Source organism: Erinaceus europaeus, chromosome 2 (genome assembly GCF_950295315.1).
Source record: "Erinaceus europaeus chromosome 2, mEriEur2.1, whole genome shotgun sequence".
NCBI lineage: Eukaryota > Metazoa > Chordata > Mammalia > Eulipotyphla > Erinaceidae > Erinaceus > Erinaceus europaeus.
Genome location: NC_080163.1, coordinates 141,056,661 through 141,078,198, shown reverse-complemented (window position 1 = coordinate 141,078,198; position 21,538 = coordinate 141,056,661). Strand labels below are relative to the sequence as shown.

The following is a 21,538-nucleotide window of genomic DNA, read 5'->3' as shown; positions in this document are numbered from 1 at the left end:
CTGGACTGGGGCCCTTTAGTGACCTCCAGTTTTATCTGTCACAAGCTGAGTGCCTGCCTCTGTGTCAGTAGGGCACCCTTGTCTGGAGTGGTGGAGTGTGAGGATGCTGAGATGTCTCATGTGTGTTAAGCTCCTACTATGTGGATGGCATTGCTCTAAGCTCATAGCTTTCCTATTTCACTTACTTCTCTCTGGAGGGTACAGTTCTTCTATGTCACACATTGGGGCACAGAGATGTTGAGTGATTTGTCCAGGCTTATAAAGTCAGTAAGGGGCAGAGTTAGGAATGTCTGGATTCTTCTTTTGAGTTATTTATTTTGGATAGAGACAGAGAAAACTGAGAAGGGGAGATAAAGACACTTGCAGCACTATTTCACCACTTGTGCAGGTGGGTCCTTATGTATTGTAATGTATGCTTTACCAGGTCTGCCACCACCCAGACCCAGGTCTGGATTCCTCTTCAGACCTTGGAAACTTTGCCAGCTCTGAGAAAGCCATGTTCTCCACAAGCCTCAGTGTATTTTAGGTGAAGGGATCAGTTAACACTGCTCTGGGGCCTGCTGGTCTTGCATACACTGAGGAGTGACTCCCCTAAACTTCCCCTGCCTTTGGACAATGGTAATCAGGGTACTTGCCAGGTTGTGGTACCTCTGAGGGATGTGTTGAATGAGTAAACAGAAGCAAGAAGAAATGTGTGGCCCCTGGCCTGGATCCTTTTCAGAAACCCCAGGCTGCCTCCAGGCTCTGGAGCAGGCACACAGTATACTAGGTGGGTCTGGCATGTGCTTCAGTTTCCCATCTGCCCTGGATACATGGAGGAATACAGTTCTGAAGCCGTGTCAGTTAAGTCGTCACAGGCAGTTGAGCCTTGAAGGGCTCCACCCTTGGGTAAGGGTGGTGGGGAGATGGCACAGCTCCAGTTTGCAGTGGATATCACACAGCCACACAAGTATGAAAGGCCTCTTGTTAGGCAGGGATCTCTGGTCATGGCAAAAAAAGAAAAATGCTGCTACCTCTTTCATCCACCAACAACCCAGCCTTAACTAAGGTGTATGTATGTGTGGGTCTCAGAAGCCTTGCACAGTCCCTCTATCTCAGTGGGATTCCAGCCTCTCAGGAGATAGCAGGGCAGTGGTATCAGCCTAGAAGCCAGATCCAGGGATCTGGTCTGGGGCTAGGTATGGTGCCAAGGGAGTAGGGTGATTGAAGCCTCTGTCAGCAGACAGTAGCAAACCCTAGTGCAGAAAAAGAATCTGGATGAAGCTGTAAAAAATGGTGACTTCACCGTTTTCAGCCGATCTTGGATGGACCTTGAAAAAATCATGTTGAGTGAAATAAGTCAGAAACAGAAGGATGAATATGGGATGATCTCACTCTCAGGCAGAAGTTGAAATACAAGATCAGAAAAGAAAACACAAGTAGAACCTGAAATGGAATTGGCGTATTGCACCAAAGTAAAAGACTCTGGGGTGGGTGGGTGGGGAGAATACAGGTCCATGAAGGATGATAAATGACATAGTGGGGGTTGTATTGTTAAATGGGAAACTGGGCAATGTTATGCATGTACAAACTATTGTATTTACTGTTGAATGTAAAACATTAATTCCCCAATAAAGAAATAAATTTTAAAAAAAAGAATCTGGATGATGGGGTGGAGGTTGGGGGCTTCTTGGCCCCAACGAGGCCCCGACTCACACTTACCCATTTTATCCCAGTTGGCTCTATTGTGGGCCAGATAATAGGAGACTGTAAGATGAACAGTGAGCCCACATTCCTCAGCCCAGGAACCCTTCCCACTTCTTTAGCCCCCAACTGACAGGATACAGAACTGACAGTCATGGTCTATCAGGAAATAGCCTTTATTACAAAAATCTGCATGTAAACAAGTAGCCACTGCACCGAACAGCCTCCCTCCAGGACACACACAACCCAGGCAGAAGGAAAAACGGAATCCTCTTCCCACACACAAACCTGCCACACAGGCTAGGCTCAGGCTCCTGCCCAGGACATACACAGGCCCACACATGCAGCTCTGTGGCCCCAGCCTTCAAAATCCAGTGGGAGTCACATCCCTGGGTGGTACTGTCTGTATGTCCATGACCATGAAGTGGTTGTGCTCAGAGTCTGAGCCAGTTTCGAGGCACCTGGGGCAGTTGGCCGGTCCTGCCCACCAATCTGCCCTTCTGTTTGCACAATGTAGTGAGTGGCCTTGGGGCCTAGAGCACTGAGAGGTCGTGGCAGGACTTGGACTTGGCCCGAAAGGCCATCTTGCGGCTGTTTCGGGCTACAATGCGACCCAGGAAGCGCTTTGCCTTCTTGCCAAGGCTTTCTCGCCGCTGGGTGCCTGCCTGCCGACGGGCATTGGCCTCTTTGCTGTCCCTGCGCAGACGTATCTGGCGCACGACTCCTTCAAACAGTGCCTGGACATTGTGGTGCAGAGCAGCTGACGTCTCAATAAACTTGCAGTCAAAGACCACAGCACAGGCCCGGCCCTCTGTGGGTGGGGACAAGCACAAGACAGTGAATGAGGGAGAAGGGGTGGGTGAAGAACTCATCAAACCTTGCTGCCACCACCCCCCCCTGCCCCCATGACAGTTACCATTTTAAGAATCTATGGGTAGTAGAAGAGGAAGCCCTGGGTTTTCCCCAGAAACATGGACCCCAGCTTCTATTTAGACAGTCCCTGGCACCACAGGGCCACCAGCCAGGCAGAGGATGCCTGCATTTAATGAACTCATAAAGGCCTAAAGGAGGAGGCTTGGTTACTGCAAAAATGAATGTCAAGTTTAAATGAAGTACTGCAGGAGTTAGCACAGGAAAATGAGAACTTTGCAGACCAGCTTAGTATTTTCTTGGCTGATATTATAATAAATGACCCGGTGGAATTGTGTGTATGGGAAGGGAAGGGCAGGGGGCAAGGGGATGGTAGCAATCTGTTACTAAGTCACTGCTAGATTTCTGAGGGGCTTAGTTCTGGGGGCCTAGAGGATACTGAACCAAGGAAGGGCAGTGCCTCCTCAGGGGCAAGTCTATTCCAAGACTAGCCCAGGCCTGGAATCCACACTCTGACCTTCTGGTTTGGTGCCCTGCATTTCCCTCACTCTTCATCTGTCAGGCCAGTGTCAAAGAAGCCAGGACAAGAGGGCCCTGAGGTGTCCCGGTACAGTACCCAGTAACCTTTATATCCCCTGGTGCATTTGGTCCTTTCCCCAGGCTCTATATGTCTTTGGTTACTTGGGAAAAGACAACAGCCCCCCTCCCTCCTTGAGTCACAGATGATTCCCCCATGGCCTTGAACTGAGCCAAGTCTGAGCGAACCATAGCCCAACCAAATCTCCCTTTCCTCATTGACCCATTTCCTGGCTCACCATCCACGGAGACCTCACGTGAGCGCACCAGGTCACTCTTGTTGCCCACTAGGATAATGGGCACATCATCTGTCTGCCGTGCTCGCCGCAGCTGGATCCTCAGTTCTGAGGCTTTCTCAAAGCTGCCCTTGTCTGTCACTGAGTACACGATGACGTATGCATCTCCCATAGCCATGCAGTGACCAGGTAGCCAGTGTCCCCCATCCTAGAAAATACACACACGTTTACCCACTGGTTCTTATGCCCTGGTTACCAGGTTGTCATTCCCCAAATCACCCCTCTCACCCTTGCCCTGGTCTCGGCATGTGTCCTACCTGCTCCCAAATATCATAGACCATAAGGGATGTCTCCTCTCCATCCACCGTGATAGAGCGATCATAGGTGTGCCCTAGGCAGGAAACCAGAAGTCAGGTTACCTACAGGGTGGTGTAACAAGCCACCCCCTCAGGCGTGTTCCCCACCCCCATGTGTGGGATTTCCTACCAAGGTCACATCCTCCAGTTCTTCCCCAGAATCTCCCCCTAACTTTTGCCTCCACCGATGGCTGCTATGTATAACAGCTGGAATATAGGGGTGGGGAGGGTGGGTGGAGGGAGATCTGAGGACATATTGTTTCTGATTTCCACTTAGATACACCTTCCCCAATTTAATGAAGTCCTGTGGTCACTCTGCTTTCTGTTCTCTTGTTGAATGACTCAGAGTAGCTCAGACGCGCGCATACACACACACACACACACACACACACACACACACACACACACACACCAAACAACAACAAAAAAAAAAACCTTAACTAGAATATAATAATGACCATTATGTTCCCTGGAGACTAGGTCACCTAGTACTCCTTTCCTAGAAAATTCATCTGGCTGTGCCCCTGTCAGGCCGGACAGAGAGGACATCCTGTATGTGCCCTAACCTTCCTATGCTGGGCGTTTGTTTTTCCCTTCCAAGGGCTGGAGACTCTATCTCAGTTTTCCCATCTGTGTAGTGGGTAGGTAGGAGAATAATTTCACAGTATTTGTCCCAAATCATGCATCCAGTCCTGGAGCCTCCAGCCCTTAACCCTAGTTCTCCCCTCTCCAGCTCCTCACCTGCAGTCTCCACTTCAGGCCCATCCTCCACGCCACCGAAGATGCGTGCCAGAGCGCTCTTGCCCACCCCTGGCGCCCCCAGCAGCAGCACCTTGTAAACGCTCTCGTCTGAGTCGCTGCCCCCAGAGCTGAGCGAGTCAGAGGAGCCCTCCGGCCAGTCCAACCTGGGTCCCTGGGGCCCGGTCCGGGTCCCTGCCGCTGCCAGAGCACCAGGCGCCAGCGCCGCCTGCAGGTCGCGCTCGTCCACCGGCATGCTGCGGCGGTGCAGCGGGGGCGCGGGGCCCCAGGGTGTGCTGCCCCGACGGCGCTCACGCTCCCGGGCCCCGCCGCGGTTCCCGCCAGCTCCACTGCCGCCGTTCAGAGTCATCGCGCCGTCTGGGGATCGGAAGCAAGACAGCTGCGTGAACCGGTGCAGGTGGACCCAGGGCGCTCTGTTCTCCCGCGCTCATCCAAGGTGCTCAGAGCAAGATGCTCTGGGCCAGGGCACGTCGTGGCCCCGCCCAGCCCTGGCGGACTAGCACCTGACTCCACGCGGGACCACCCGACCCGCGCCCCGCCAAGATACTCACCCACTCGCACGCAGAGACACACTGGGTCAAGGGATCGGATGCAATCCGCTCGCACACCCAAGCTCAGACACTCAACGCCGCCAAAGGCTGGCTTCTCAGCCCGCACTGGGTCCGGGCGCCAGAGCCGCCTATTTAAGCCTCTGCCCGCCCCCGCGCCCGACCCCGCCCACGCCGATGCGGGGGCTGACGTGTCTGTCCACCCCTCCAGGGGAATCCCCCACCCCCGTCTCAGGCCCGTTACAGCAGAGGCCCCGCCCCTGACAGGCTGGAGCGGGGACAGTCACGCCTGAGACAGTTTTGGAGGAGGAATACCTGAATAGTAATAGTATTTTTGTGTGTGTGTATGTGTGTGTGTGTGTGTGTGTGTGTGTTTTGAAGGAGGAGGAGGAGGAATGCATAATATTGGGAGTGTCTGTGTGTAAGTTGGAGGAGGGGGAGTGCCGGAATACTATGTGTGTGGCAAGGAAGGGGGTGGGGAGGAGCAGAGAAGGATTGTCTGTGTGAATAGTGTTAGGGAAGGCTGTGGGGAGTTAGAGGGTGGCGTCATGGGTGGTGGCAAGGGGAAAAGCCAAACAACCCAGGAATCAATTTCTTCTGTGAAAGAATTCAGTCTGGCCCTTTACAAGCAAGCAGATCTTTACAGACTTTGCCCTTCTCTTCCCATGACACCCACTCTCCTTTGTCTCATGGTGAGCTAGAATTTAGGACTTTAGCTTCTAGCCTCAATACCTTGTCCTTTCCCTATCCCTATTCTGGGGCATTTAAGTCTCCCCCATGAGCCTGCCCTTGAGAGTGAGGGCTAGTGTCACCCCCAGGACCCCTTAGGTGTTCTTGGAGAGCTGTTTTGAGAAGGGGAGTACAGGAGGGAGATCTCTAGCAGTGTGCTAATAGTGGAGGTATTTGGATCCTAGGGGAGGGAACAAGGGCCCACAGAAGGGAACAAAAGAACACACACACACACACACACACACACACACACACACACCCTCACCCTCACCTCCCCAGTCAGCTGTCAGCAACTCTGCTAAAAATATCTGCCCTTAGCCATTCTGTTCTTGGTCATTTATGCTACTAGACTGGGCAATACCCGGAGTTGGGGAAATCCAGACAGACAGATGTGAGATGTTAGCAAGAGTGGACAGGGGTGGGGCTGGGCCAGGGTTGGGCCTGGGGCTGGATCCAGACACTTTAAAAATGCCTGCCTCAGACCATAGAATAAAATGGTCATACACACACACACACACACACACACACACACAATATAGAGACAATAGTCAACCCATATCTGTGGCTTGGGAGAATACAGTTTCCAATGGAGGGAAAAGGGTCACAGAATTCTGGTGGTGGGAAAGGTGTGAAATTATACCTCTGTTATCTTCTAATTTTGTAAATATTAAATCACTAATAAAAATAAGAAAAAATACACTCTTCCTTTAAAATGTTTTAATTACCTTTTTTATTTAATGGATAAAGACAGTCAGAAATTGAGAGGGAAGGGGGAGCTAAGAGAGGGAGAGAGGGGACCAGGCGGTAGCAAAACAGGTTAAGTGAAGCCCAAGAACTGGCATAAGGATCCTGGTTGGAGGCCCCCTGGGCTCCCCACCTGCGGGGGGGGGGGGGGGTTGTTTCACAAGTGGTGAAGCAGGTCTGCAGGTGTCTTTCTCGCCCTCTCTTTGTCTTCCCCTCCTCTATTTCTCTCTGTCCTATCCAACAACAACAGCAACTAAATGGAAAAAATGGCTTCCAGGAGCAGTCCTGAGCCCTAGCAATAATCTTGGAGGCAAAGAGAGGGGGGAAGGGGAGAGAAGAGAGAGGAGAGAGACAACAGTGCTTCACTACTCACAAAGATTTTCCCTGCAGGTAGGGAGTTGGGGCTTAAGCCTGGAACCTTTTGCATTGTAACATGTGCTCTCAACCAGGTATGCCACCACCCAGCCCCCCCCCCCCCCTTGTCCCAGACTGGGCCTACTATTCTAGGCACATTCAGGATCTGGAGGTTAAGACTGCTACCAGGACAATGTAGGGGTGTGTTTTCATCTTACCCCCTCCTCATCCCTAAGGATCCCCAAGGTGGTCTAGGGAAAGATGTCATAAGAGGATGGTTTCTAGTCCCATCTCTGCTTCCAGGACAATGGATCTTGCTTCCTCCCAGCTCTAAATTGGGCATGACTTGTTCCCTCTCCCCTTTGTTCATCTTTTGGGTGTATGAAGGTAGAGGGCAGGCAGACTACTGAGCACTTTTGTGGCAGAGACCTGCTATAAGACTCTGACATACGATTATGACAAATATGGTGGCAAATTTCCTGGGGGTGGAGAGACCATTCACGACTTGGGTGACATCATGGATGGATGGATCTTGGTGGGCTGTTGTAGGCTGTCATGGAGATGTAGGTTGGGCTTTCTGGCTGCTACATCAGTTTCCTTGGCAACATCAGACAGGGCCCTGGCAAGGTAAATAGTAGCATGGGTTCATACTAGACTTAGTTCTTGAGCCACTCAGTGCAGGACAGAGGGCTGCACTGAGTATTCTGTCCCTTTGTACTCTTTGATCTTATGGGGTCCTGGACTGGGTGGCCCTTGCTGACTCTAGCTTCCTAAGCAAGGTGCAGTGGTGACAAGGAGTCTTGGGTCAAGTCTCCCGTCAGAGAACACAAACCTTAATAGCTGGCAAACTGTTTCCCATCTAGAATCTTGGCTGGGCTGCTTATGATCCCTTCTCCAACCTCACACATAGTCATGCCACTGAAAAGCACCCTTGGATGTCCAGTAAAAGGGGAGGGGAGAGAGAATTGTGACTCTTCCCATCAGGGAGCCATGCAAGGAATTAAAGCTGGGTTTCCCCTCTGGTAATCTGAGCTCTTGACCTTAGCAGTGTTTCCCCATTGCCAAGGGAACTGCAGCTACATTGGGTCACTTTAGCTGCAGGAATTCTTCACCAGGCCAGAGATACTCACCACTTGCTTAGATATGGCCAGAGGCCAGAATAGGACATAACCTTGAGACATTCCCACTCTCACCACCTGGTCTTTGTGTTCCAGAGCTGATCTTGGTTGTCCATAAGGAACAAACTAGGCTGAAACACCTCTAGAGTAATAATCCAGCCTTCAAATCTCAGCTCTACCTAATGTTTCACATGTACCCATTTATCTGCCTACACCTCAGTTTCCTCCTGTATTCAACTAAACAATGCCTTCATAGAGGTTCTCAGACAATGTAAATAACATTAAGTGCACACGCAGTATGATTTGGCACAAGTCTGGCACAAACGTCATAGTATGAATATATTTTTTAAATATTTTATTTTATTTATTTATTCCCTTTTGTTGCTCTTGTTGTTTTATTGTTGTAGTTATTATTGTTGTTGTCGCCGTTGTTGGATAGGACAGAAAGAAATGGAGAGAGGAGGGGAAGACAGAGAGGGGGAGAGAAAGACAGACACCTGCAGACCTGCTTCACCGCCTGTGAAGCGACTCCCCTGCAGGTGGGGAGCCGGGGTTCGAACCGGGATCCTTATGCTGGTCCTTGTGCTTTGCACCACCTGCGCTTAACCCGCTGCGCTACAGCCCGACTCCCAGTATGAATATTTTTATTGTCATCTTTGGTTTGATAGAACAGGTTGAGTGACTCCATGGGTCCTTTCCTGTTGTGTCTTCCTTGTTTCTGCTCCTTTATCTTCAGAATGGTGATCTTCTCAGGATATGAACAGATATAGACACCTCTCTATTTCCTTTTTTTTTCTTTTTTTTTTTAACCAGAGCACTGATCAGCTCTAGCTTATGGTGGTGCAAGGGATTGAACCTAGGACTTTGGAGCCTTAGGCATGAGAGTCTCTTTGCATAACCATTATGCTATCCAGTCCCCCATTCTATTTTTTAAAAATTTTTTATATTTATTGATTGGATAGAGACAGTCACATATCGAGAGGGAAGGGAGGGATAGAGAGGGTGAGAGACAGAGAGACACCTGCAGCACTGCTTCGCCACTTGTGAAGCTTTCCCCCTGCAGGTGGGGACTGGGGGCTCGAACCCAGGTCCTTGCGCATTGTATCGTGTGCATGCTCAACTAGGTGCACTACCACCCGGCCCCCCTTATCAATTTTTTTATTATCCCCCCATTCTAGTCTATAGCTTCATTTATTCCACTAACTTGTACGCTGTGTAGGTATGATGATGAGCAAAAACCAACATAGCTGGGCATGTTCATATGTGTCACTTAATCCCTGGCTCAAGTTCATTTAAGTATGATTTATTGTTCCAGTTTTGTAGACATGGTAACAAGACCTGAGAAATCACAAGCCAGAAAGAGCAGAGCCAGACATCCCTAGTGAAGGGCTTCAAGTACCTAAGACTTCACCCGCTTCCCAAACTCCTGTGTCCTCAGACAGCAGCTGTGGTTCCAGAAAGTTCTCTGGGCATCAGCCAGGATTCACAGATGGTGTCCCTGCAGGCAGCTAGGGGCTAGGCACAGATGAGTTAAGACTTACAAGGGACTATCTGATATACCAGTTGTGACCTGAGCTTGATGTTCCTTGTCCATGATGGTCTGGCTTCCAGGATGGCCAGCTGAATGACTCAGTGACAGCTATCTCCCCCATGACCTCTAGCCCCCAATTAAACACAGTTGGACATCTTAGACAGTCTGGGGCTGTCAGTGTGGAGATACCTATGTGGCAAAACCCACAACTGGGTACTGGTGGTTAGAAAAGCTCCTTTGGAACTGAGGGACCCTGCCTTGTCCCCTTGTCTCTCTCAAGCACTCAGATTTTTTCATCCATGGAAATGTGGAGGTAGGGAGAAAGGTGGCCTGGAAAAATCAAAATCTATTTCAAATAGTTACAGGACAGTTCTAAGTGACTGTCATGATTACTCCTATATCACAAATGAAATGAGGGAAAAAAAAACAACTGAGAGACGTCCGTTTACGGTACCACCTCTGAATTTAGGCAGCCAGATTCAAAGCCTTGCTTTTGGTCACGAGGCAGGAAAGCCTCTCTAGGAGTTGGGAACTGGGGTGGATGTGGGCAACAGCGCCCCCTGCCAGCTAAGCAGTACATGTCAGCCTGGTCTGTCTGGGAGTAAATTACTTAATCTAGAATCTAATTTCCTCACCAGCAAAATAGGAATAATAAAAAAATAGCAAGTGCCACACAGGAATGGGTAAAAGAGTTAATGACTAGGTAGTATATATTGGTCCCTGGTCCACTGCCTCTCTCAGGACTGGCTCGAAACTGTAAGCAGACCCTCAAGTGTCAAGTCTCCATGCTGAGGCCTCTGGAGATCTTTCTCACAGTGAGTACTCCTGAGCTTCAGCAGGAGTTAGATAGGAAGGGTAAGGCTTCTTAATAGCTCCATTTATCCTCTGAAAAGGACACCGAGACAAGGAATCATGGCCATATGCTTTCTACTGACTGATTTGGGGTTCAAATCTATCTTGTTGATCAACTGTGTTGTAGGCACAGGGCTGGAATGGCAGAGGCCCAAGACCTGTGCAGCTAGGTGACACACATCTCTGGGAGTACCTCCAGTCCCTTTCAACAGAGAAATTTTCTGTCACTACCCTAACCAGGAAATCAGACTGAACATCACCAACTGGGACAAACTGTCACTGCATACCTACTGGTGGAGGCTAAGAACACACACACACTCCCGGGCAAGGCACTTTGTAATGAAACTCACACTTGAACTCAATCAACTTCTAGTTTACAGCAAGTACAATAGACAACGGAACCAATCAGACTGTGGGACTTTGTCAGGACAACTCACCTGGATTAATTTTTAATATCACTGTAAAGAATGACATATGGTCCAAAGTCCTAGATTCAGTCCCCCCACACCACCATATAAGTAAGAGCTGAGCAATCTGGTTAAGGGAAAAAAAAAAAAAAGACACAAGGGAAGGGGTCAGTGGGTGTGGTTCTAGAAGAAGCTAAAAAGAGATAGCAACCAAATGCAATACATGAAGTTTGGCTGTAACCTGATAAAAAAACCAAGTATGAATCATAGTCATATATGAATGAGTATCAGAGAACTGGTCATTTTGGGACAGGTAACAGTAGTATAGTTATACAAGTTTATTTTATTTTCTTATTTTTAAATTTTTTGTTTACCAGAGCACTGCTCAGCTCTGGTTTATGGTGGTGTGGAGGATTGAACCTGGCACTTTGGAGCCTGAGAGTCTCTTTGCATAACCATTGTGTTATCTACCCCCCACCCTATAAGTTTACTCTTTACCAGACAAGATGAAGTACTTAGAAGCAATGGATCATGACTTTGCAGCTTACTCTAAGATACATTTATATTATACACATACAAATAAAGTCGATGCTGCAACATATTAACAAATACTGAATTTAGATAATATATAGCCTCCAGGGTTTTGTTTAGGCTTCCTGCCCAAGAGATCCCATCACTCTCAGGGATGTGGGGGGAGAGAGGAGACACCCAGCACTGTACCATTGCTCACGAAACTTCCCCTTTGTGTGGTGTTTCCATGTGGTAACCGGAGCTGAAACCAGGGTTTTTACTCAGGGAAAAGTGTATGCTCTACTGGGTTAGCTTTTTTTTTTTTTCCCCACATCTCTTTCAAATTTTTTTGCAAACTTTTCCTAATAAAACTAATGTGAAAACCTGAACTGGAATTGGTGTATTGCACCAAGGTAAAAGACTGGGGGGGGGGGTAAGGGGGAGAGAATACAGGTCCAAAAAGGATAACAGAGGACCTAGTGGGGGTTGTACTGTTATATGGAAAACTGGGAAATGTTATGCATGTACAAACTATTGTATTTACTGTCGAATGTAAAACATTAATCCCCCAATAAAAAAATTAAAAAAAAAAAAACTAATGTGAAAAGTGGTCTGGGAGGTGGTGCAGTGGATAAAGTGTTAAACTCTCAAAGCATGAGGTCCTGAGTTCAATTCCCAGCAGCACATGTACCAGAATGCTGTCTGGTTCTTTCACTCTCTCCTCCTATCCCTCTCACTAGTAAATAAATTAAAAAAAAAAAAAAAGCTTTAAACTAATGTGAAAAAAAAAGTTGAAGTGAGTCTCACCTTAGAGGCCAGTGATACGCTGCTCAGCGGCAGAGTACATGCTTTGCAGTGTAAGATCATAGATTTGATCCCTGGTAATGCAATAAATAAAATAGAACATAGTAAATGGCAGAGCAGTGCTTTGGAATCTTGATCTCTTTCTCAATTAAAAATAAATTGGGGGCTGGGTGGTGACTCACCTGGTAGAAACTCACTCTCCCCAAGCCACGTGGTGATGCACCAGGTTGAGTGCACATGTTACAATGCTCAGGGACCCATGTTCAAGCCCCTGGTCCTCACCTGCAGGGGGAAAACTTTTCAAGTGATGAAGCAGGGCTGCAGGTGTCTCTGTCACTCCCTTCTCTCTTGATTTCTGGCTGTCTCTACCCAGTAAATACGTAAAGATAATAAAAAAATTAAAACAAAAACCCCCAGCCCCCACTTGCATGGGGAAGCTTCATAAGTGACAGAGCAGTGTTGTAGGTCTCTCTCCTCTCAGAAAGGGAAAAAAAAAAAAAAAAGACCTCTAGGAATGGTAGAGTCCTATACGGAATGCTAATGCCAGTGATAACCTGTCGTTTTCGACGGGTTAGGTTGTTTTCTCCGGGCTGGCTTCACGGGCAGGTAACAGACGACCAGGGACTCATAGTTGAGCTGTAGGCAGTATCTCTTTATTCATGCAGGATGCAGCACAATCTAAGCCGAGCTGAGCTAAACTAAAGGTAAAGTACTCTAAAACTCACAATGCTGTCTTTATATATACTTGACAAGTAGGGTGGAAACAGGGTGTGACATAGAGAGGGTGGAGAGAAAAGTGACTGGTGACAATCAGAGTGTGACAAGGAGGGGGGGTGGAGCAAAAACATATCATGAAACAGTGGGGATTGAACCAATGCCCTGGAGGGAGGTACTTGTTAACAGCGGTTATATAAATAGAATGAAGTGGTTATGTAAATAGAATAGTGTTAAGCAGGGGGGATTTAAACCAAATGAAACAGAAAGGGTCTCATGCATACCAACAATTCCCCCTTTCTTTTTAACTAATGGCCATTGTGGGGTGAACAGAAACGTATATCGTACAGGCGTTTTCAAAATAACTGGCATAAGACATGGAAAACAAAATAGGCGAACAGCAATAACCAGTGTGATGCCAAGTGGAGCTTTTCTTGCCTCAAAGGGCAAGGCCTAGCAGGCAAAAGGGCATTTCTTGCCTCTGGGAACGCTTCATGCCTCTGGGGGCATCTCTTGCCTCAAAGGGCGTTTCCTGCCTCTGTGGGCATCTCTTGCCTCTTGGGGCGCTTCATGCCTCTTTGGGCATAACCTAATAAGGAGGGGGAGTTTTCTGCCTCTGGGACAGAGCCTGCAGGCGAGGGGACATGGTCTATAAAGTCTCAAGGCAATTGGCTGAAGTTAGTCTTTGAGAAACACAGCAGCATGTACCAGTAAGTCCGATGGAGGTGTCAGTCCAAAGTAGCTGACCACAGAAGAAAATGCCAGAGGATGAAACGCTGCACGTCTGTCTCTATGGGGAATGTCAGCCACCAGAATTCTGCTTTTCTGTAGAGAGTGATCTTTGGAGTCTGTGAATCTGTTTCTTCAGGTCGTGCCAGGTCTCATCATTGGTTTCCAGGGGTGTGTTGTAGTTATTCCATCTTGTGGGCGATGTCAGAGAACAGGGGTCCAAATGCATTTCCAGAAATTTTCATTTGAGTAGATGCTTTTTCATGTGAAGACTTGACAGCTGAAATTCACTTACTTGTCAAACAAAACTTGTAGCAGATTAGAAGTTTACTATAATTGATAACTCCATTATAATTGGAAGTCCTTTCTAGTATCATTTCAAGGTTGTTAAAACAGTTTAAACTCAATAAAATGTGGAAAGGTAAACAGAAGAACCACGGTTAAAAGCCTTAGGCATGAGAATAATTAACATAATCATTGCACTATCTGCCCCACCCATAACTCATACAGTTTTCAGGATTAAACGTTTCAGATTCATGTCAAGACGTAAAAGAGAAATCATAGGAGGGAAAAAACAATTTTTGAATTGTTTCTGGATGTCTCTAGAAATCATGGCTGCGTCCAGCATTTTTTTAAGTCAATGTCAAACAAAAATTCAGTCATTCAAATCATTCTCTTATGAAATGCAACTTGAACCAGATTATCAAGATCTCACCATGTAGGATTAAGAATCCCCGGAGGGCGACCTAGTTCAAAAAGCTCCTCGAAATTCCATTTAGGGTGCTTCGGACTGTTCCTGCTGGATTGCTTCAGGCACCCATTTTTAAAAGTGTCTTCCCATCGAAGAAAGAATCCAATTAGGAGAGTAGAACTAACCACGTGTCTCCATACTTGGGAACTGCCAGGGTACTGGAGAATGCTCTTCAAATTAGAGTAGTCCTTCTCCATGGGAAACATTCGAGAAGAAGTCCAGAAAGTCCCAGTGGAAATCCCCATGCATATCCCAAGGTCTATGATTACGGTCATAAAGAACCAAATTGTGGCCCGGAGCAAAATGTAGTCCTTTTCCTCAGAAAACATGGGAGAGGGAATCCAGAAAGTCCAAGGAGAAATCTCCGTGCATCTCCCAAGCTCTATGATCCCGGTCATAGGAAACCAAAGTTCCCAGTCAGGGAACCGAAGTGTGGCCCAGAGTAAAATGTTCCAGAGACAGACTAACTGTCTCATGATGAAACAGTAGAGGCTTTGGCAAACCTCTTCATAAGTAGAAAGGCAACCCATGGTGGACGGGTAGCCAAGTTTACTTATCTGGACGATGGGTGGGTAGGGTCCCACGTTGATGCCGGTCCATGTTTTAGGGCTTATTTCAGTCCCTGTTCAGGCGCCATATGTTGTTTTCAACGGGTTATGTTGTTTTCGCCGGGCTGGCTTCACGGGCAGGTAACAGACGACCAGGGACTCATAGTTGAGCTGTAGGCAGTATCTCTTTATTCATGCAGGACGCAGCACAATCTAAGCCGAGCTGAGCTAAACTAAAGGTAAAGTACTCTAAAACTCACAATGCTGTCTTTATATATACTTGACAAGTAGGGTGGAAACAGGGTGTGACATAGAGAGGGTGGAGAGAAAAGTGACTGGTGACAATCAGAGTGTGACAAGGAGGGGGGGTGGAGCAAAAACATATCATGAAACAGTGGGGATTGAACCAATGCCCTGGAGGGAGGTACTTGTTAACAGCGGTTATATAAATAGAATGAAGTGGTTATGTAAATAGAATAGTGTTAAGCAGGGGGGATTTAAACCAAATGAAACAGAAAGGGTCTCATGCATACCAACAATAACCCTGATGGCAAAAACAAACAAATAAGCAAACTGTATGCCATCAACCCAGCTTGTAAACACATGAACTATCACCACTCCAATCTTTGAGTGACCCCATCGAGATGAAAGACTCTAAGGAACACTGGGGAATGAATATAAATTAAAGGTTTATTACAAAAAATGTGATATGTTAGTTTCTCATAGCCAGTGATTTGAGAAAACAAGACAATGGGCCCTGGGTGGAACTGGGAGCTAATAAGCAAACTCAGGATCGAGATGACAAGCACTGGTTCACCACCTCCAGCAGATGGGTGTTTTCCAAGGCAGCCGCTACCCGCTCTTTATCTGCAAGCTGTTTGTTCACTGAGTGGAAAAGAGGGAGTCAGAGGAGAAGAATCAACTCCAGTTAGTCTCCTGAGTAGCTGTATGTATGTATACACACACACCATATACAGCCCCTACCAGCAAGACTTCCTGTCATCTCCTTCCCAAGCTTCACTCACACCATTCCAGTCACCTGAGTCTACACTTATCCCACTTTCTTGAGATCCCTCCCACTTAGTTGCTCAGGGCTGCTTCCAGACAAAGCACGTTGGCTCTGCGTATTTAGAAAAAAGTGGCAGGAATGTAAGCACAGGGAACTCAAGTCAGACTAGCTTGAGTCTAGACTGCCGCATCACTCAGGATTCATTCACCCAGTATCTCTCTCCATCTTGCCCCACAAACTACTGGGCAAGGGGCAATACTAGCACTCGCTTACCTGCATGTTCCGAGGCATGTGTCCCTGGTGTAATGTGCACATCCATCTGCGAGGGAGACAGGTAGGGCCTGAGCAGTAACTCACCTGTCTACCCCCATCATTCCTCTCCCCTACTCACCACTGACAGTGGATCTTTTGCCCTAATTATTCCTCTGGCCTCTAGCCCTTCTATTACACCTCCAACCTACCTACAGTAATTCATTTCTCTACCCAAACCACCTGTGTCCAACCCTGCTGGAAACCTATACTGTGGTACTTCCTGTCATTAAAAAAATTTTTTTTTAATCTTTATTTATTGGATACGGACAGCCAGAAATCAAGAAGAAAGGGGGGACAGAGAGGGAGAGAGACAGAGAGGCACGTACAGCACAGCTTTCCCCTTGCAGGTGGGGACTGAGGGCTCCAACCGTCCTTGCGCATTGTAATACATGCGCTCAACTAGGTGCGCCACCACGCGGCCCCTGGTTCTTCCTGTTATCTTTCTATACTTTCCAGCTCAGGCCTTTATGCTCACTGTCCCATTAAAATGCAAAATCTCTTCCCAGTTACACCTCTGCTAGCTGGGATCCTTCTAGGCTTCATTCTGATATCCAAGTTTACACTCTTCAAGTTCTCCTCTTTAGAAGACAGATCATACTTGCCCTCATCCCAGGGTTCGGTTCCAACTTACCTTGAAACGCTGGGGAAGGGATCGCAGAAGCTTGACTTTGATGGACAGGCCAATAAGGGTGGCCATGCTGCAATGTGGGATGGTAGGTGTGAAGGCAACGGCCACAGTGCTCTCAGGGTCGCTCACCTGGTTGGGATTGGAGCGGGAAGTCATGAGTCAGGGTCCTCTTAGCCCAGAGGCCCTGTTCTTAGTTTATTGCTTCTGTCAAATCTAACTTCTATGGTTATCAATCTGCTCATCTACAATACCAGCATGAAAGAAATCCCCTGTACAGTTTGTGATCTGAGAGAACACCAGCTCTTTAGGGACACAACTAAGTTTTTCTTTCTTTCTTTTCTTTATTGAGGGATTAATGGTTTACAGTCGACAGTAAAATACAGTAGTTAGTACATGTTTAACATTTCTCAGTTTTCCACATAATAATCGAACCCCCCAGGTCCTTCTCTGCCATCATGTTCCAGGACCTGAACTCCCCCTTCTCCCCCACCCCAGAGTCTACTTTGGTGCTACTGCAACCAACTCCCGCCTAAGTTCTGCTTAGTGTTTTCCCTTCTGTTCTCACTTTTCAACTTCTGTCTATGAGTGGGATCACCTCATATTCATCTTTCTCTTTTGGCTGATCTCACTTAATATGATTCCTTCAGGCTCATCCATGATGGGGTGAAGAAGGTGAAGTCACTATTTTTAATAGCTGAGTAGTATTTACATTGTGTATGCCCCACACTTGAACAAGTGCCACTGGTTCTAACACACACACACACACACACACACACACACACACACACACGCCCCTTGGATGCTAGAAGTGACTCACCTGAACTCGTACTTGCTCTACTACGTTCAATTCTTCCAGCGTCAGTGGATGCTCCGGGTCATTGATGGAACGAATCAGATGTGGCAAGTTAAGGAAAAGGGGGTTCTGTGCGTTTGCTCACTCAGAACCCCCCCGCCAGGATGCCCGCAAGGCCGTGACTCGGCTGCACCGACCACTGCGCATCAGGTCTTTCCCCCGCCCGCGCCCCCGCCCTCCAGAGGCGGATATCAAAGATCTCGCGCGCGTCAATGCTGTCGGGGACGTCCTCATCCTCCTCGCCCGCGGTCACTGGTCGCTCCCCAGAACGCTCATAGATGAGAGGGTTAGCGTTCTCCAGTAGGCCACCCCCCAAGCCGCCCCCACTACCGCCGCCCCCCACCATGCTAGAGCCGCGGGTGGCCCCAGTAAGCGGCGGACACTTCCGCTTCCGCCGTCGGACTTCCGGGAACCGGGGAATAGGGCGTGGCGTGGCGACGGAGTCGCACTAGGGACATTCTGTGTTGCGCGCGCCCCCTCGGGGGCCGGGGAGGCGCTTTGCTTTGCACTCGGTCCGCGGGGAATGGCTACTGCTCCCAAAAGGCGCTGGGAGGAGAACCGGGAAATGAGGGGCTTGAGAGCCCGGGGCGGGGGCGGGGAAGCTGTCCAATGGCGAGCTCAAAGCTGGTTGTGGGGGCGCTGAAAATTGATCTGAGATTGTCCGCTTCTCAGACTGGACGGCTCCTCGGGGCTCAGAGCCTTCTCTGCCCGGGCGCGATGCACCGGGCTGCGTTTTGTCTCGGGCCGGGCATCGCCTGTCCGGGTGCCCAGCGCGCGGTGCAGCCTATGCTCATTAAATGTTTTCCAAAAGAAGAAATGACTGTGATCTCGATCTTGATGAGAGGCGGGGAAAAGCAGAAATTACAGGATGAGATAAGATGTATCTTTAAGGGCAGGGGTAGATAGCATAATGGTTATGCAAACAGACTGTCATGCCTGAGGCTTCGAAGTCCCAGGTTCAATCCCCTACACCACCTTAAACCAAAGCTGATCAGTGCTCTGGTTAAAAAAAAAAAAAAAAAGTGTCTTTAAAGGATGGGGAGATCGCATAGTGTTTATACAAAAAGACTTATGAAAGCCTGAGGCATCATAGGTCCCAGGTTCGTCCCCAGCACCACCACAACCAGACCTGAGCAGTGCTGGTGTGTGTGTGTGTGTGTGTGTGTGTGTGTGTGTGTGTGTGTGTGTTCCTTGAAGACAAATGACATGGAGGGCGGCAGGGGAGGAGGGAGGAGGCTCACGGAGACCCTCGTGCCAGGGACAAAAAGGATCTTGAAGGCAGATCCAGGGAACAGTTCTGAAAGCAAGCATGAGCTGTCAAGATAAACGACATTTTCTGAATGTGACTTCCTTCATCCTGGTGGACTTCTGGGAATCTTGATTCCTCAAAGAAGTTCTCAAGGTTCCGCAGTCACAACGCACTCTTTCAAACACTCTTGTCGGACTTGTGACTGTACTATGAACACATTGTGTACATTTTTGAAGAAAGGACTCTTGGTATCATGCAGAAGGGACTGCAGAAACATCGCAGCCGCTTGAGCAGACTACCAAGGGGGCTGGGCTGAAAATGGGTTTCCACTGCCACTGTGTCACTGAACTTTGCCTGCTCACTTCCATACTCCTGCCAAATTCATCCTTCAACTGCCCAACCCTGCGTGCCCCTCCTATTCCCTGCCCTTTTAAAACTTTGAGCGTGAGGCAGTCACTGATTAGAGATTAGGCAGACAGCTATCTGTGCAGCCTCTGGGTGAAAGCTGTGTATCCACCAGGAACTCAGGACAAAAAGGCCTGTGAGTCCATCATGCTCCAAGACAGACTTCACAAGAGGCTGAGCGCCTTATGCTTTGGACTTCTGCTTCTCCACGTCGAGGTTCAGGGTGAGGCTTCTGTGGGGTTAGAGTGGGTGGACAGGGAGGAGGGTGGAACTTGGTAAAATTTGTAGAGCCAGGACCAGAGGCTATAGGAGGGAAGGCATCAGGGAGCTGGGAGCATGTGGAGGACCAACTGGATGGAAGAAGAGTCTGAGGAGGGTTGAACACATACGTGTTCACTGAGGTCTGTCAGACACCACAGAACTAGAAGAGATGAGCCATGCAGGAGGAACTCTGAGGAGCTCTCTGGTGGAGAGAAATGGGGATATTTACCTAGTTAAGAGAGGGAGTTGGAGGGAGAGAGAAGAAAAAAGGTAGTAAGCAAAATAGCTCATCTGGATAGATGCTTTGTAATGTACTAAACCCAGGTTTTTTTATTTTTATTTGTTATTGGATAGAGACAGAAATTGAGAGAGAAGGGGGAGATAGAGAGGAAAGGAGAGAGAGAGAGAGATGCCTGCAGACCTGCTTCACCACCTGTGAAGTGACTCCCCGGCAGGTGGGGAGCCGGGGGCTCAAACTGGGATCCTAATCGGTCCTTTGCGCCCCATGCAATTAACCTGCTGCACTACTGCCCAACTCCCTAAACCCAGGCTTAAACTCAGCTTCCACTGCACTGAGGACGACATCTCTCTCTCTCTCTCTCCTCCCATTTGAAAGTCAATCTGTAACAGTGAAGCCCTAGTGATGACAAATTAATTAATTAATTAATTAATTCAGTACTGAGAGCTCTGTGTTAAGAGTATGGAACTTGCGTGCTTGAGGCACTAGAGGTCCAAAGCTCAATCCTCAGCACCACCATAAACCATGGCTTTCTCTGTCTCCCTCCCCCCACCTCTCTCATAAAAATAAAATCATTAAGTAACTTGAAAAGTTCCTCTGAGAAAATGTAGAGATTTACTTGTCTTTCACCAATGGTTGATCAGTAGGACAGCATCTCATGTCATATGTAGAAAGGATCCATTCATAAAGAGAGGCACAAAAACTTCTACAAACAGAATGGGATCAAATGGGAAGATCACCTTTCCTTGCAGGATGGAAAGTATCAGGGAGATTACCTGATCATGAAATTCTAGATTGACTGTATAAATTTATATTTCTAAGAGAGGCTGAGACTGCAGTTACATTGGATAGCAAGTTTTGGTTCTGGTTCCATAGGGTTTTAGCACAAGTGAATCTATTTGAATCTCTCTCTCTTTTTAAATTTTTTTATATTTATTTACTTATTTTCCCTTTTGTTGCCCTTGTTGTTTTTCATTGTTGTTGTAGTTATTGTTGTTATTGATGTCGTGGTTGTTAGATAGGACAGAGAGAAATGGAGAGAGGAGAGGAAGATGGGGAGAGAAAGACAGACACCTGCAGACCTGTTTCACCGCCTGTGAAGCGACTCCCCTACAGGTGGGGAGGTGGGGGCTTGAACCGGGATCCTTATACCGGTCCTTGTGCTTTGCGCCACATGCGCTTAACCCGCTGTACTACCGCCCAACTCCTTCTCTCTCTCTTTTTACCAGAGCACTGTTTAGCTCTGGCTTATGGTGGTGCAGGGGATTGAACCTGGAACATTGGAGCCTTAGGCATGGGAGTCTGTTTTCATAACCATTATGCTGCCATTCTCTCTCTCTCTCTCTCTCTCTCTCCCCTCCTAGCATTGTGGTAGAGCTGGCACTGCCTATGGATAACAACAATAATAGCTTTGCTATTTGGGTCTGAGTGTTCTACCCCCATGAGATGGTTACCATGGAACTCATTGAATACATCTCCAAATGCCCCAGTTGAGGTTACTGACTGTTACAGAGTCTAGCTATAGAAGCCCTTGCTGGGGCTAGAAGGTAGTTCATTTGGTAGAGTGTGTACTTTCCATGTGTCTGGCCCTGAGTTCAAGGTTACACATCACTTGAAAACACCATGGATTATAAAGCTGTGCTGTGGAGTTCTCTCTCTCTCTGCTGTGGAGTTATCTCTCTCTCTCTCTCTCTCTCTTTCTCTCTCTCAGAAATAGAGAATGGAAAAACTGAGCAAGAAAGACTTCTCAAATTGGTATTGCAC

The 21,538-nt window shown here is 48.0% G+C and overlaps 3 protein-coding genes across 4 annotated transcripts in view; 1 reads left to right on the top strand and 2 right to left on the bottom strand.

Annotated features, from left to right (window-relative positions):
* Positions 1-1,843: 1,843 nt before the first annotated feature.
* On the bottom strand, positions 1,844-5,206 carry RRAD (RRAD, Ras related glycolysis inhibitor and calcium channel regulator). The gene is made up of 5 exons (XM_007517755.3): positions 5,032-5,206; positions 4,463-4,837; positions 3,683-3,756; positions 3,369-3,573; positions 1,844-2,494 (listed from the first exon to the last, which is right to left on the bottom strand). The coding sequence occupies exons 2-5, from the start codon at positions 4,827-4,829 to the stop codon at positions 2,217-2,219; spliced, it is 924 nt and encodes a 307-aa protein (XP_007517817.2). The 5' UTR covers positions 4,830-4,837; positions 5,032-5,206; the 3' UTR covers positions 1,844-2,216.
* A 10,284-nt stretch (positions 5,207-15,490) lies between these two features.
* Positions 15,491-18,011, bottom strand: CIAO2B (cytosolic iron-sulfur assembly component 2B). The gene is made up of 5 exons (XM_007517754.3): positions 17,814-18,011; positions 17,586-17,665; positions 16,772-16,897; positions 16,102-16,147; positions 15,491-15,704 (listed from the first exon to the last, which is right to left on the bottom strand). Exons 1-5 carry the CDS (start codon positions 17,965-17,967, stop codon positions 15,607-15,609), a joined length of 504 nt encoding a protein of 167 aa, XP_007517816.1. The 5' UTR covers positions 17,968-18,011; the 3' UTR covers positions 15,491-15,606.
* Positions 18,012-19,183: 1,172 nt separating this feature from the next.
* CES2 (carboxylesterase 2) overlaps positions 19,184-21,538 on the top strand; it is a 39,933-nt gene continuing 37,578 nt past the window's right edge. For both annotated transcript variants that reach the window (XR_009548272.1, XM_007517753.3), the window contains exon 1: positions 19,184-19,498. Coding sequence is in view for 1 of the 2 variants with exons in the window: in XM_007517753.3 (XP_007517815.1) it covers positions 19,423-19,498 (76 nt within the window). In the remaining variant the exon portion in view is untranslated. The remainder of the gene's footprint in view (positions 19,499-21,538) is intronic.